Below are 15,385 nucleotides of genomic sequence, written 5' to 3' on the forward strand. Positions count from 1 at the left end.
GACTTTGAATCCACCAGAGTCCCCCTGGAGAACGCCGGTCTGGCCCAAGGATCTCCGTTGTCGCCGATACTGTTCATCTTTTTCAACGCTGGTTTGGTGAACCAGCCGGTCAACCATAAGGGTGGCTCATCGGCGTTTATCGATGACTACTTCCGATGGGTCGTGGGACCGTCCGCTGAGGAGAACCTTCGAAAACTGCAGGAAGACGATATTCCACGGATCGAAAAATGGGCCAAACGGACAGGGTCATGCTTCGCAGCAGAGAAAACAGAACTGATCCATCTAACCCGGAGAAAGACCGAGCTGAGCAAAGGACAGCTGATCATACAGGGCACCACTGTCAAACCGAGCACCACCGCCAAGCTCCTCGGCGTGGTGTTCGACAGTGAACTCCGATGGAAACAACATGTACAGCAGGTTTTAAAAAGAGCCACGAGGGTCAACACGGCGTTGGGTGGTCTACGATACCTGCGCCCAGGCCAAATGCGACAGCTATATCAAGCCTACGTCACCCCCATCATAGATTACGCATCCACGGTCTGGCACAACCCCCCGAAAGACAGAATGCACCTCAGGGCTCTCAACACGATCCAGAGATCGGCACTAATACGAATCCTGTCAGCCTTCAAATCGGTAGCGACCGCCACCATGGAAGTTGAACTGTTCACACTGCCGACCCGTCTCCGCCTCCGACAGAGAGCACAGATGACTATTGTCAACCTGCTCACGCTCCCTTGGGACCACCCGATACAAGAGGTACTATCAAGGGCCAGAAGGCGACGTGACAACGCAGGCAATGGCAGCGGCCCACGGTTTCCCCTTGCAGAATCCATGAAAACCATGGGCCTTGAACAATTCAGCGGATTAGAAACCATCAATCCCAAACCGACAGCCCCATGGAAAGTACCGGCATTTATCGAAATCGACATCAACCCAGATCGAGAAATAGCGAGAAAGAGCGCTTCGGCCCTCCTCGCGAACCCTCACCAAGTAGTCTACTCAGACGCCTCGGGACATAACAACCATTTGGGAGCAGCCGCAGTGGTCTTAGACCGCAACCAGAACATAGTTGCGTGTCGCAAAACAGCCATAGGCTCGACGGCACATTGGTCCGTTCACATAGCTGAGTTAATTGGCATTTATTACGCAATCAGCCTGGCGTTTAGAGTCTCCCACCAAAACCAACAGCCCACCCGAAACGGAATGAGCGAAGTAATAACCATCCTTAGTGACAGCAAATCGGCACTACAAGCAATCAAAAACCCACGCAACACATCTGGACAAAGAGTGATCCAGGCGATTAACCAGTCAGCGTATGAACTGGACAGCCGAGGCATCCCTCTCCGCCTCCAATGGATCCCCGGCCACTGCGACAACCCGGGGAACGATGCGGCAGACCACCTGGCCAAGGCAGCGGTCGGCCCCAACAAGGCGCACCCCTTCTGTCGACCAGTCTCACGCGAGAAAGCGGCGATTCGAAGACAAATCCTGAAAGAATGGGAAGACGAATGGAAGACATCTCGCAAAGGGGCCCACCTACGGAGAATCGACACCAAGCTCCCAGCCATCCACACCCGACGACTATACCAGTCGTTACCACGACACCGGGCCTACTTACTAACTCAATTACGAACTGGACACTCTTGGTTAGCAACCCATGGGAAGGTCCTCCGATTTCGCGAAGATGAGAAATGCGAATGCGGTGCTAAGGAAACCGTCACCCACATCCTAATAGATTGCCCGAAATTGACAACAGAAAGGCAGACACTACGGAAAGAGATTAGTGAAACGTTTGGCAACATACCGCTCATGCTTGGGGCAAAGGGTCAAGGTACTACTAGTAGCTCCGCGAAGGGCAGCATTTTAAGTGCCGTACTTGACTTCGCAGAAGCATCTCAAAGGTTTCGTAGCCGTGGGTCAAAGGGCCCACATGAACAGAACCCAAGGCAAAGACCGACTACAGGCCCCTAGGCGAGGCATAAAGTTCGCCCGTAAGAAATGTGACGATGACTGTAATTAGAGCTACAAGGATACTTATAGTGGTAGCAGCCTGCATATCCCCCCAGGGGAGAGGTCGGGGTAAATGAAACCATCCATCCATCCATCCATCCATCCAGCTGTATCCAATACCATCCGTTCCCATTCCTTGCGGGCAAATGAAACATTCTTTTCGTGATTCTTGAGGTTCTCGATGAGGATAGGGAGATGCTCACGTAACGTGTTGGAAGAGAGACCACCATCGATACTACAGTATCACTTATTCGCTCAAGTTTGCTCTCAAGTACCGGCAAGGCCTGAATTAGTTCCTCAATCATAGTCTTACTTAATATTAGCTTTCAATATTTCTCAAATTGATAGGACACTTACTAAATCCCTATTCTCCTCTCCCAATATCTCCAATAGAGCTTCTGATCTCACATGGACATATGTAGTGGAGTACTCAGAACGTGGATCTAGGGGGAATAAGACTCTGTCGATTATACAGTACCAACACAAATGACCATCACACATGTACAAGAACTGTCCCGACTAGTTCAATATCAGCAGTAATTGGCGGACTGAAGACAGGGACAAATTCGGAGCAGTGGCATCGCTAACGAGGGTGGTTTACAGCCTGGGAGCATCAGTGTAAAACTAGCACTTCGCGCCGGTTCACATCTTCTACCAATACCAAGCCCTTATCGTTTTCATAACCCAGAAGCATGTGAGTCGATTTATGTAGACCTACTAAGCCTATACTGAATCTTGTCAGGACCCAAGATTTCTTCGAAATCGTTCATGATGAAACACAATCTAATGAATTCAATGCATACATGTCACCCGGCTTCGAAATACCCTTCCTCCATCGCCGAGCCCAGATGAATCCATCATTAGACTATCTCGAACAACATGCGCCGATGCAGAAAACACCGGTATTCCCGGCGTCATGGACTACAATGGACTCTACAAAGAGTGAATCAACATTGATCGACATGAAGCATCCTAGCTACACGTCATCTGATCCGGGGACGTACACCTGCACGTACCGTGGCTGCAACCTATGGTTTAAGACGCTATCCGAGCTCCAGAAACACAAGTACGAACATCGGCGGGCTGGCCCTTTCCAGTGCCTGCAGATCCATCCTTCAAGAGGCAAACCTTGCAAAACTATTTTCTCGCGGCCGTACGACCTGGCTCGGCATGAGGATACGGTTCACAAAAACCACAACGAAAAATGGCGATGCCTTATTTGCACTGATGAGAAGACATTCTCGCGCCGCGATTCTCTCACGCGGCACATGCATGTCATGCACCCCAACATTGACTGGCCGGGAAAGCAGCCGCGGAAGAGCCGAAAATTAACGCTTTTTCCCTCTCTCTCTTTTTCTTTTTTTCTTCCTTCCCTGATTCTTCGAACAAAATGTCGACCATTCTGGGTCAATACGAGTTAGCAAAATATGAGACAGCTGACATGCAAGGCTTCAGGGGAAAATTAAAAAGAAAAACGCACAGTTCAAGGAAAGCCCGACGAATGAAGGGAAGGGCGAGAGTATTTTACATACATGTTCTCTACAGGAGCTTTGGGGTATGGCTGTGAAGTATCGGGAGCCGACGTGTCAGTGAAGCCTTTAAAATGTTATATTCTGTGTGTGTTGAATGTTGCCAACGATTCGAGAATCTGTTTTATCTCTATTTCTAGCTTGGATACGTATGCGGGAGTCGACATTTGCACAATATACAGCTTACGCGTTGATTGCGTTTGAATGGTTCACAATGTCTTTATTTCAAGTAATATACTCCTTGGATCGACCTGTATGGCTCATTTATTGTTTTAACGACCAATATTATTGAAGCGGATTACGAGCTAGCTCAGCACAGATACGTACCATTTCCCGTGCCTCTTGGTCATGTTATAATATTGCCGTGATCTGCGTCCAGCATCCGTCCATTTTCACTTCATCAAGACTGATATGTTTGGTACAGTAATACAACTAGTGTTGTATCCCTCTGGGGCTTCCCCTATAAAGTCTCTTCCTACACGGGGCAGCAGCTTGTCGCAAAATATGTATGGTCACCCAGGTACAGTATTATCATAACTAAGAACAGAAAAAAAAAGGTTGTATATCGATAAATTATTTACCCTACATACCCCAAATAGGTATTTGGTCAAACAAGGAGCAATAGCAGCATCGGTAGCCATATTTATTGAATATCCAGTTCAACGTTCAAGTGGCTGGTGTCGAATGTGGCTCATGTTTCCACCCAATCCGAACGCAGGGTCATTGGTGCGAGTGGACGGGGCTGTTGCATTTCCACCTGTGAGAGGTCTTCCACCTCTCTATATTGCTGAATCAGACTGCATGGGGGACAGCACCATGATATGATACAATCCGCACAACAGTTTTCCTCCATGCCGCGTCTCTCTTTGATCTTGCGTCTTTGGGCACACTGTAGACAGGGAAATAGACCACATGGAAGTAAAATACACCATGTACAACACTAAAATGTAAGTATCACGAAATAGTTTCAAAGAAGTACTTACTGAAAGATTGCAGTTTGATACATCATGATTTTGACCTTTTAGTCGCTGTTGTATACGACCAAAAGCGATACATGGTAAGAAGTTACCAAGCAAGCCTAAAGTGTTAGTAACCATATCATTTTATATAGGCTGAACTAACATATTCTGTCGCAATGACAAGCAAAAAGACTGTGTCTCCAACTCATATCGCAAGATACATGTAAGATGCTACGGATTCGTACTTAAAAAAGGCAAAACAAAACAACAAAGTCCAAATGCTCAGTATCGACAAATCCTTTAAATCCCCCAGGAAATCGCCTAAGCAATCATTTAAATCTTTTAAAGTAATCACAATATCTTAATAAGTAATCATTTAAACATTTTACTGTAAGCAATAAGTTCTTAATGATGTTTAATAATGACTTTTAAGTGTTACTAGCTTATGTTTAGTTGTATATAACCTTACACGTAAACGATCATCAATACTGGCCTTTCAGCAGCGATAATTGTTGAACCAATTGCAAGCTAAGGCGGAAAATCCTTGGAAGTGAGGTACAATTGACGAAGAGGATGGCAGGCTACAGTACATCGATATGTACATAAAGCCGACCAGCTAGATTCGAGATGATGCAACTTACGTCCCTGGCTATACAGCTGAGCAATGTGCATTGGTAGGAATAAAATAAAACACTTAGAAATAAAGCTAGAACAAGCTCAGCACGACCAAATCCTCTCGTTGCAGTCCGTCTTGGCATCCATTACGGCGTCAGCTGGCACTCATCGTCTTTTCGTTTCTGAAAGACGAGTATCCAAGTATTTAGTCAGGTTTCTCCTTCCGATCGCTATCTAGTATTGTAATACACGGCTTCGACCCATCAACATGAACGTCCTAAGAGGCCGATTGATCATAGGATTCCCCAAGGTTTCAAGTTGGCGTGTATAGTTATTATCCATGTTGACGTGAGGGACAATGCTTCGATGTAATGCTACAGTATAGATGAGAAATACTGTATGGCCGGACGCTGTGACTGTGGCCAAAAAAAAACAAGAAAAAAAAGAAAAAGAAGAAGAAGGAAAAAAAAACCTTTCCGCATGATCAGGAAAAAGATAACTACAGAGACATTCGAAACCTCCTTCAGTGTTTTACACTCTCTTTGTTTAATTTTGCTCCACTGTGGATACACTAGTTATAAGTTAGTAGAAGCCCTTGTATTTTACTTCTTACTAGTGTATGTTTGGTACATACTCTTTACAATCCCAGAAGTTGTCGGTCCGACATTAACCCGATATGTTATTGGCAGCGGGCAAATGTTCAACGACGAAGAATCTGTCTAATACTTAGTTGAAGTAAACATCAATATGGACTATTATTTCATTGATCAGTACTAGAGAAAACTTCTGTATAACACACTCTTTATCGCAAGAACAGACGTCGTGCTACTTGATATATGCCACAATAAAATAGTATCTCTATTTGAAGCCCAGGACGCGTTTCACGGCCTCTCTTCTCTGGCCTTTGACAGGCTTTGGAATTTCATTATGCTTCGTTTTTTGCCATTCGGTAAGAGCATTATTGGAAGATAAGGTATCGGGGTGACTGGTTCCTATCTTTTTGGCTCGGAGTCCCGCACATTCTCTCATCAATTGATAGGCTTCGGCCTGTTTGTCCACCGAATTCCACGTATAGGCAAGATTATGCATGCTGGTCAGAGTATCGGGATGCTCAGCGCCCAGTACTGTCTTGGATGTCTCCATGACTTGCACTTCTAGCTTCTCGGCTTCATCCCATCGGCCTTGGTTCCGGTAGGTTGAGGCAAGATTATGCATGCTGGTCAGAGTATCGGGATGCTCAGCGCCCAGTACTGTCTTGGATGTCTCCATGACTTGCACTTCTAGCTTCTCGGCTTCATCCCATCGGCCTTGGTTCCAGTAGGTTGATGCGAGATTTGCCATACTGGTCAGAGTTTCGGGATGCTCGGCGCCTAGTACTGTCTTGGATGTCTCTATAACTTGCACTTCTAGCTTCTCGGCTTCATCCCATCGGCCCTGGTTCCAGTAGGTTGATGCGAGATTTGCCATACTGGTCAGAGTATCGGGATGCTTAGCGCCCAGTACTGTCTTTCTTGTCTCTATGACTTGCATACCTAGCTTTTCAGCTTCAATCCATCGGCCCTGGTTCCAGTAGGTTGATGCGAGATTTGCCATGCTGGTCAGAGTGGAGGGATGCTCGGCGCCTAGTACTGTCTTCCTTGTCTCGATAACTTGCACACCTAGCTTCTCGGCTTCAATCCATCGGCCTTGGTTCCGGTAGGTTGATGCGAGATTTGCCATGCTGGTCAGAGTGTCGGGATGCTCGGCGCCTAGTACTGTCTTCCTTGTCTCCATGACTTGCATACCTAGCTTTTCAGCTTCAATCCATCGGCCCTGGTTCCAGTAGGTTAATGCGAGATTTGCCATGCTGGTCAGAGTATCGGGATGCTCAGCGCCCAGTACTGTCTTGGATGTTTCTATAACTTGCACACCTAGCTTCTCAGCTTCATCCCATCGACCCTGGTTCCGGAAGGTTGATGCGAGATTTGCCATACTGGTCAGAGTGTCGGGATGCTCAGCGCCCAGTACTGTCTTCCTTGTCTCCATGACTTGCACACCTAGCTTCTCAGCTTCATCCCATCGACCCTGGTTCCGGAAGGTTAATGCTAGATTATGCATGCTGGCCAGAGTGGAAGGATCGTGAGGGCCAAATTTCTCCTGATTGATCTCCATCAGCTTCGTATAAAATGCCTCCGCTTCTTGATATCTTCCATCGCTGGCGAGGCAACCTGCAATCCTTTTAATTAAATCGAGGTAATTATTTTCTTGTACAACAAATTCATTTTCATGCAACAGCGTTAAAGCATGGGGAAGGTATTCCCGCCAAAGTTCTCGATTGGTGTGGTGATCGTCTGGAAATACATCCTGTAGATGCTCAGCTACCCGTTGGATCCAGTGGCTAAACGATGCTTTCTTTCGAAGCCAGTTTCGGGTGGCAATATACACAAGTCGGTGCATACCTATATGTCTCTCTTGGCCATTCGTAAACGAGTACGCATTTAGAAGTCCTAAAGCATCGACTTTCTGCTTTCTGGATGTTGGTTGAGGAAGGAGGGACTGGGGGATGTTTCGCGGGTCAATACAGGCGATGAAAGAGAGATAGTCGGCCGCTAATGGATCTTGATGTTGAATCTGCCGAAAGGATATCAACCAGCAGGTGATCACAGGATTTTGGATATCGTTATAGCGTCCTGGATCTTTGAAGTCTTCGCTGAGAAGCTCGACAGCATCTTGTTCCTGCTCTTGAAGAAGTGCAAGATAGGTCGACAAATCAATCCCATTCTGGATTATATATGCTGATGCCTGCGTTATTGCCAAGGGAAGAAAGGCTAGTTGTTCAAGAAGGGCAGTAATCGTGGTAGTATCTCTTAACAAGTCTTTCTGTGCCAATGTCTTGTCTAGGATTTCTTTTGCAATTTCTTTGTCCACATCTGGAATGGAAACAACGTTAAATGATGCCAGCTTCATGGCGAGTTTTCGGTTTCGGGTGGTGAACAAGATACGGCCTTGTTCACTCTCAGGGAGATAGTCCTCAAGAGATGGAGCTGCATCACTAGCGGCGAACCATATTTCTGCATCATCTGCATTATCAAAAACCAGAAGCCACTTTCCCGCGCGCTCAGAGCTGAGGTATATCTTAACCTGTTCTTTAACCTCGGCCGGATTCACGTCATGAAGTCCGAGTTTCTGTGCAATGTGCAGGTACATCTGCTCAATCATGGCATGGCTGGTACAAGGAATCCACATGATTGAGCACTCCTTATCTCGGTCCCGTATGCGGTATGCTAACTCAAGGGCCACTTGAGTTTTGCCGACCCCCCCTAATCCAGTGATTGCGATCCTTCTGGGCCCATCTTGCATTGTAATTAATTCTTCCAGTTTTGTGATTTCATCCTCACGACCGACAAATTTGGGATTTCTTGCGAGAGAGACCACCCAATGTCGCTTTTTCTGGGTCTTCATGAGGTCCGTGTCCGTACAGTTTATGGGTATAACTGATAGCAGCAGCTTTGCGTAGGAAGCCGCTGTCAACGCTGCGTATCCTTGCCACTGTTTCTGTTTATGGGAATCGCAATAGTCGCATATCCCCCGGATTACTAGCGTTGGAAGCTCATCCATGATCCCTGCTGCCTCCATCTCAAAGCAGAGGATCCCATGCTGTTGTGCTAGACGGTCTCGTGTTTTGGAGTCCTTCATAACCTGATTTCCCGAAGCAATCAATCCATAATGGATATAAGGTGTCTTGGTGCCACGAGGTTGCCGTTTGATTAACTGTTCTTTATCGCACTTTTCACATGTATCTTCCCCTGCGGTATGGTGATAAGAAGAATCAAATAAGAAGTCCGTATACTCTTCTGGAGGTGAAAATCGTCCTTGCATGTTAGGGTTCTGTGCCAGGGCTTCTTCCACTATTTTAGAAAAAGCGTCATCGCCCTCACTCATTCGTTTTGCCTCCATTTGAGCTATATTTGTTAAAAGGGCCTGTGGTGGTTTGTTCAAGGTGCCTGTTGACTCGAATTGGCCATCCTGAATTGCCTTGCCATAATCATACTGGGTTACTCCACTGTGCTTTCCAACCGGTTTGCTGACCACGACATCTCCCAGTCGAATGTCATTGTTTTTGCCTGGAACCCCTCCTCCAATTCCGACCATCAGTCCATATTGAAGCCGAGGAAATGTGAAACGCATGCGAGATACCACAGCCGCGGCAGATACTGTTCCGTATACTCCAGTTGGTAGGCAAGCAATCACAATATAGTGGCCGTTTAATTCACCAAGGTGGTAGGCATTCGAATCAGTGTGGGGTATAGGCAGCGGACTGTGGGTTCTGTCCAGCATACTGCGGGCCGCTGCTGCTTCTAGCGGTAGGGCGCATATCCATGCGATTGAGTAGTTGTCGCGCGTCACAGTCGTCATTGTGGGTCATAATAGAGAAATAGATCAAACAGACTTAGTATAGATGTATAGATGGCACGATGAAATATGAAGCCTTTCTGCGTGGTGACAAGAGAATGAAAAATACTGTTCATTAGCTGAGGGAGGGGTAAGAGCTTCCTGCGAATTCCCGCAAGGCTGACAACTCAACGTATGGTCGCATAGCCAATCTGCATGCTGGCGGCAACAGCAATCCATACTGGGGTACACCAAGATATTCTGTTACTGTCTGCATCTTTATTCTGAACTCGTCATCCTGCTCCCCAAAGCTTTCTGAGTCCGAGTTTAGTCAGTAGTCGGATCAGGTGTTACTATTCTCCGATTGCTACCGAGCCTGGCGCGAGTCAGCAAAACTCCCAACATAACCGTGACGACGGGTGTAAGGTATTGTAACGAGGTAAATATTTCAAGCTGCTTACAGTCATGAAAGTTGGCTACCTAGCCCAATACAGTTAGGTGATCTTGGCAGCGGGGCAAAATTAAAAGAGAGAGGGTATGGAAAGATGAAGGAGGTTTCGAATTTATTCAAAATAAAGTGCAAAACCCAAAACCTACTTCACCTTGAACACACACTCTTTTCTCAAATTTACCCCACTTCTACAAAAAGTCGCTTGCATTATACCTCAAATGGTTAGTATAATATTTACTGTAATATAAACATATGGTAAATACCTGTTTGCCATATTATTGACAGGACACACCACATTTGATAGATACACTAACCTATAACAGTTTAGTGTTTCAAAACAGGTTATGAACAAAACAAAACATATCCCGCAGGACACTGAAAAATACTGAACCAAATTAGGCTGCCTTGGCAGTGGGGCAAAATAATTAAAGAGTATGTTTTCTCATGAAGGAGGTTTCGAATGTCTCTGTACCAGTTAAGATACAGTAGCTCTATGTACCTCAAGACACCAACCACATGGGCAAAGGCTGCAATCGGAGTTCCCATAAATATCCTGAGATATTTAGTGAAAAACTAAAATAATTACATACAATGCCGGATGCATGGTCTTAACAGCACCATGATTACACATGATCTGCAATTCTGCATGATTAGCCCACGTGATTTACCTCCACGATTACACACAACCTGCCTCCACGACTTGCCTCCGTGATTACCCACGTAACTAGACGTGCCTCCATGATGACATAGTGGGTGATGACATCTCATCCGGTAAAGATGTGGGTATTAGTCATCGTCGAAATTGTAATCAATGTAATCAATGTGGCAAGCGGCACCCTAGACTTGGGGTCTCGTTCAAAACATCACACACTTTCCCGCGTACTCTGCTTTGTAGCTGACAACATGGTGCAATTGGAGTTCCATCAAATTTCCCAGGATATTTACACAAATTCTACTTGCACTCTCAATCCATATGATTGGTCTAAGTGTGGCGGCTGCGGGGCTAGATTCGGAAATAGGCTAAGTCTCTCGAACACCGTGATCAGTAAGTCAATAGTTCTCTACTTAAACAACCCTGAGCAGTAATACTGCTTATACAGTGGTTTGCAGGTTCAGAGTTACAACTCAAAGTCTCTTCTCTTTCTTCTGAAACAGCGCCAAGGATGGGACTAGTATATATATGGCTAGATCCGGAATAACCCTGGCTCGCGTATTTTTCTTCGTTGGTATTCTGCATTCACAAAATTAACACGCCTGTAAATTACATGTATCGCCGTTTAGCTTCGGTATATTTCCATTAACTAACTAGCTCTGTTCCTGTAGTAGTACCGACGGTTCTTCGAATAAGATTCTTAAGTTTGCGCTCAGGCCCAGCTCGGACACAGCGAGGGACAAGGCTACGCGATGCTCAACAAAGCACAAGGCTCCGCGCAACTTCCAGGCTGAACCGCAACCTCCAACAACGAAATCGTGTTTTCTTGACTGCATATTTCCGTTTATCACCTTCATATAGATTCTCTACGTAGCATGAGCTGTTGCCTCTACTGGTCGTTGACTATGCAACTCGACGATGAGCCGACCGCGTCTTCTACCAGCAACTTACACCGTGGCATGGGTGTCTGCCCTGCCTCTCGAGTCGGCAGCGGCCGCAGAGATGCTAGACGAAGAACACTGTGATCCTCGAAGCCGCGGTAGCAATACGGACCAATATATTTTCGGCCGGATAGGGAACCACAACATCGTGATGACCTGTCTACCGTCGGGCCACATGGGAAACAACTCCGCCGCCGACGTCGCAGGGCGGTTGACAACTGCATTCCCGTCAATCAAGTTCGCTCTGATGGTGGGAATCGGTGGTGGCGTCCCAACAGCGAGTGCAGATATAAGGCTCGGGGACGTTGTGATCGGCCACCCGCACTCGCAGTATGGTGGCGTGGTCCAGTATGACTTCGGTAAGACTGGTCCAAACAGACAAGTACACAGAACAGGATTCACCAACGCACCGCCGAAGGTGCTCCTCAATGCCATTGCAAAGCTGCGAGAAAACCACTACCGTCGTCTGAACGACATCTCCGCACATCTCTCTGTTTTCGATCGGTTGGCACAATTTAGTCGAAACACAACAGGCCCTGATGTTCTCTTTCAAGCGACATACAAGCACAATGGGGGAGACAACTGCGAGTGCTGCAACAAGCAAATGATCATCGAACGGCCTAAGCGAGAGTCCACAGAGGTGGTAATTCATTATGGCACCATTGCGTCAGGGAACCAGGTAATGAAGGATGGCGTGACCAGGGACAGGATCAGTGCTGAGCTCGGTGAAGTGTTGTGCTTTGAGATGGAGGGGGCCGGTGTGGCTGGTGCATTTCCATCCGCGGTGATTCGTGGCATCTGTGACTATGCCGACTCGCACAAGAATAAGAGCTGGCAGCCATATGCTGCCGCGACAGCGGCGGCAGTTGCGAAAGAATTGCTGCGGGTGGTCCCGGCCGAAGAGATCGTCAAGACTAACATATCTGAGAGAGTAAGCGGTAGGTGTGCTTGTTGTGTGATGACAGGGTTGTATTGCTAATAAATACATGTTAGATGCCGAAGAGTACCGAGTCTCATTCAGTCTGAAAGGCATTCCACGAGGTAGATTTGTGGATAGGCCGGAAGAAATGAGACGTTTAGAAAAAGTTCTTATACCACATAGACAGGCTCAATCAGAAGAATATCGGCAGCAAGTAGTAGTGCTGCATGGCCTAGGCGGAATAGGCAAGACGCAGCTTGCCGCCGAGTGTGCCAGGAAGCACCAGGCTGCGTTCACGTCGGTATTTTGGTTGGACGGTAGTAGCGAAGATAGCCTGCAGCAAAGCATTGCTGATTGTGCCGGTCGTATTCCAGAAGGGCAGATTCCTGAGACAAGTAGGAAATACTCGTCTAGCGCACACGGTGACCTTAATGCTGTTATCGGTGATTTCATGGAGTGGCTGAGCAGAACAGAGAACAAGCGCTGGCTGATTATATTTGATAATGTGGACCGCGACTACCAGCAAGAGACTGATATCGACGCTTATAATGTCAGCAACTACATACCCGAGGTTGATCAGGGATCGATTCTGATTACCACGCGGCTTGCGAACCTCCAACAGCTGGGCGAACCTTTGCAGCTGGGGACTGTTGATATGAGCGAAGCACATGCTATCTTTCGAAAGTGGTATAACCAAGACTTTGGTAAGGCAGTTCTATGTACATATCTATATCTAGTAGTTGCATGGTGTGACTAACCGGGACATACAGATCTGAATGACAGCGACGAGCTGCTTCAACTGCTTGATGGGCTACCTCTAGCGCTAGCCCAAGCGGCGGCCTATATGAGCGAGACGGGGACGAGCTTTCGTACGTACACCAGGCTATACAAAGAGCAATGGAAGGATCTGATGGAGATTGAGAACACGGCACCGCTGAGAAGCTATGGGGCCCGCAGCATAAACACGACGTGGACGGTCTCCTATAATGCGATACGAGCCCAGAATGAGGGGGCAGCAAATCTTCTTTTGCTATGGGCCCACCTTGACCATAAAACACTGCCGTTCTGGATTCTTCAAGCTGGAGCACGTGGTTCTAGTGCCTTGGCTAAAGACCTGTCGGCATGGCTGGGAGACGCCGCCGATGACGAAGTGAAATTCTTGCAAGTTGTTCGACTTCTACGGAGCTATTGTTTGATTGACAGCCTACATGGGAGTTCGACCAATAGTACTCATCCTGTAGTGCACCAGTGGGCATTTCACATACAAGATGAAGATCAACGAGCAGAGCTATCACGACTAGCCGTTCTCATAATTGGATATGCTTTTCCAGACGAGTACGCCACCGAATATCACCAGAAGCAGCGGCAGTTATTTCCACATGCAGAGTCTTGGATAGAAAGAATGGAGCGAGAAATAGTGAATACCATGGCAGAAGTGAATGTGGAGGTATTATACGCGCTGCATATGATGGGTATGCTATTATCGGATCGAGGGAACCTAGGAAAGGCAGAGAAGATGTACCAGCGGGCGCTGGAAGGCTACGAGAAGGCCTGGGGCCTTGACCATACATCGACTCTCGAAACTGTCAATAATCTGGCTGTTCTATACGCCGACCAGGGGAAGCTGGCAGATGCGGAGAAGATGTACCAGCGGGCGCTGGAAGGCAAGGAGAAGGCCTGGGGCCCTGACCATACATCGACACTTGACACTGTCAATAACCTGGGAAATCTCTACAAAAACCAGGGGAAGCTGGCAGATGCGGAGAAGATGTACCAGCGGGCGCTGGAAGGCAAGGAGAAGGCCTGGGGCCTTGACCATATATTGACACTTAACACCGTCAATAATCTGGCTGTTCTATACGCCGGCCAGGGGAAGCTGGCAGATGCGGAGAAGATGTACCAGCGGGCGCTGGAAGGCTACGAGAAGGCCTGGGGCCCTGACCATACATCGACACTTGATACTGTCAATAACCTGGGCAATCTCTACAAAAACCAGGGGAAGCTGGCAGATGCGGAGAAGATGTACCAGCGGGCGCTGGAAGGATACGAGGATGCCCTCGGGCCCGATTATATTCAATCGTACGTTCCTGCGCTTCATAACGCCTATAGCTATGGTATGCTCTTCGAGGATCAAGGCCGCCTAAGTAATGCAAAATTAATGTACACAAAAGCACTTGCAGGGTATAAGCTTGTCTTTGGAACTGATGATCGCTGGTACCGGGCAGTCCAGGAGCGGCTTAAGAACCTGAAGACCTCTCAATGTTCTCGCTCGACTTCGCCGACAAGCCGCGCTAGTCGGCTTACTCGCCATGTAGCAGACATTTTACCTGCGGCAGAATCAGCAGCTTCCAAATCATCAAAACGACTTAGGCTTCTCAGGAAGCTCAAGTTGACATAGATCGCACGCGCACGTACAGTAATATTATATAGTTAAAGGTGTTTAGAATATTGAAACGGGCTTGTGGCGTCGATTAGTTGTACAGTATCGGCATGGTGTCTTCATAGTCAGATCTTTCATGCTGCTAGCGTCCACACAGCCATAGGCTTAACAGCCGCAAGCTTGGCTTACTAGATAAGTAAATTACATCGATTACTTCGCGATGGTTACGGAACACTGCTAACGACGGATTGCCAGATTTACCACGTAGTTTCAGAACACGTGTTCAAACTCGAGAGTCGAATATTCCAGAATTGTATTTTATCACCTTACATGTATTGTAAATAAAAAGTTGTTTTAAGTGATACCGTATTATTTCTGGATTAATGTTATTCCTACACTATTCCATATTTACAATGGTGTCTTCTTAGCGCTGTTTCAGAGCAAAGTGAAAGAGAGAGTAAGTTGTCACGCTGAATGCGCAAACCACTGTACTGGACTACGATGCGATAGAACTGCTCTTAACAATAGATTGTTGACTCTTTATTTCCGCAGTCATGA

The 15,385-nt window shown here is 47.1% G+C and overlaps 2 protein-coding genes across 2 annotated transcripts; one reads left to right on the forward strand and one right to left on the reverse strand.

Annotated features, from left to right (window-relative positions):
* Positions 1–5,971: 5,971 nt before the first annotated feature.
* TRUGW13939_09708 (uncharacterized protein) lies at positions 5,972–9,508 on the reverse strand (the record flags this gene model as incomplete). Its single annotated transcript, XM_035492828.1, has 1 exon — positions 5,972–9,508. One exon carries the CDS (start codon positions 9,506–9,508, stop codon positions 5,972–5,974), a length of 3,537 nt encoding a protein of 1,178 aa, XP_035348721.1.
* Positions 9,509–11,505: 1,997 nt separating this feature from the next.
* TRUGW13939_09709 (uncharacterized protein) lies at positions 11,506–14,845 on the forward strand (the record flags this gene model as incomplete). Its single annotated transcript, XM_035492829.1, has 3 exons — positions 11,506–12,466; positions 12,522–13,151; positions 13,218–14,845. 3 exons carry the CDS (start codon positions 11,506–11,508, stop codon positions 14,843–14,845), a joined length of 3,219 nt encoding a protein of 1,072 aa, XP_035348722.1.
* Between the last annotated feature and the right edge of the window lie 540 nt (positions 14,846–15,385).

The sequence above is a fragment of the Talaromyces rugulosus genome, chromosome V, assembly GCF_013368755.1.
Source record: "Talaromyces rugulosus chromosome V, complete sequence".
Classification (NCBI taxonomy): domain Eukaryota; kingdom Fungi; phylum Ascomycota; class Eurotiomycetes; order Eurotiales; family Trichocomaceae; genus Talaromyces; species Talaromyces rugulosus.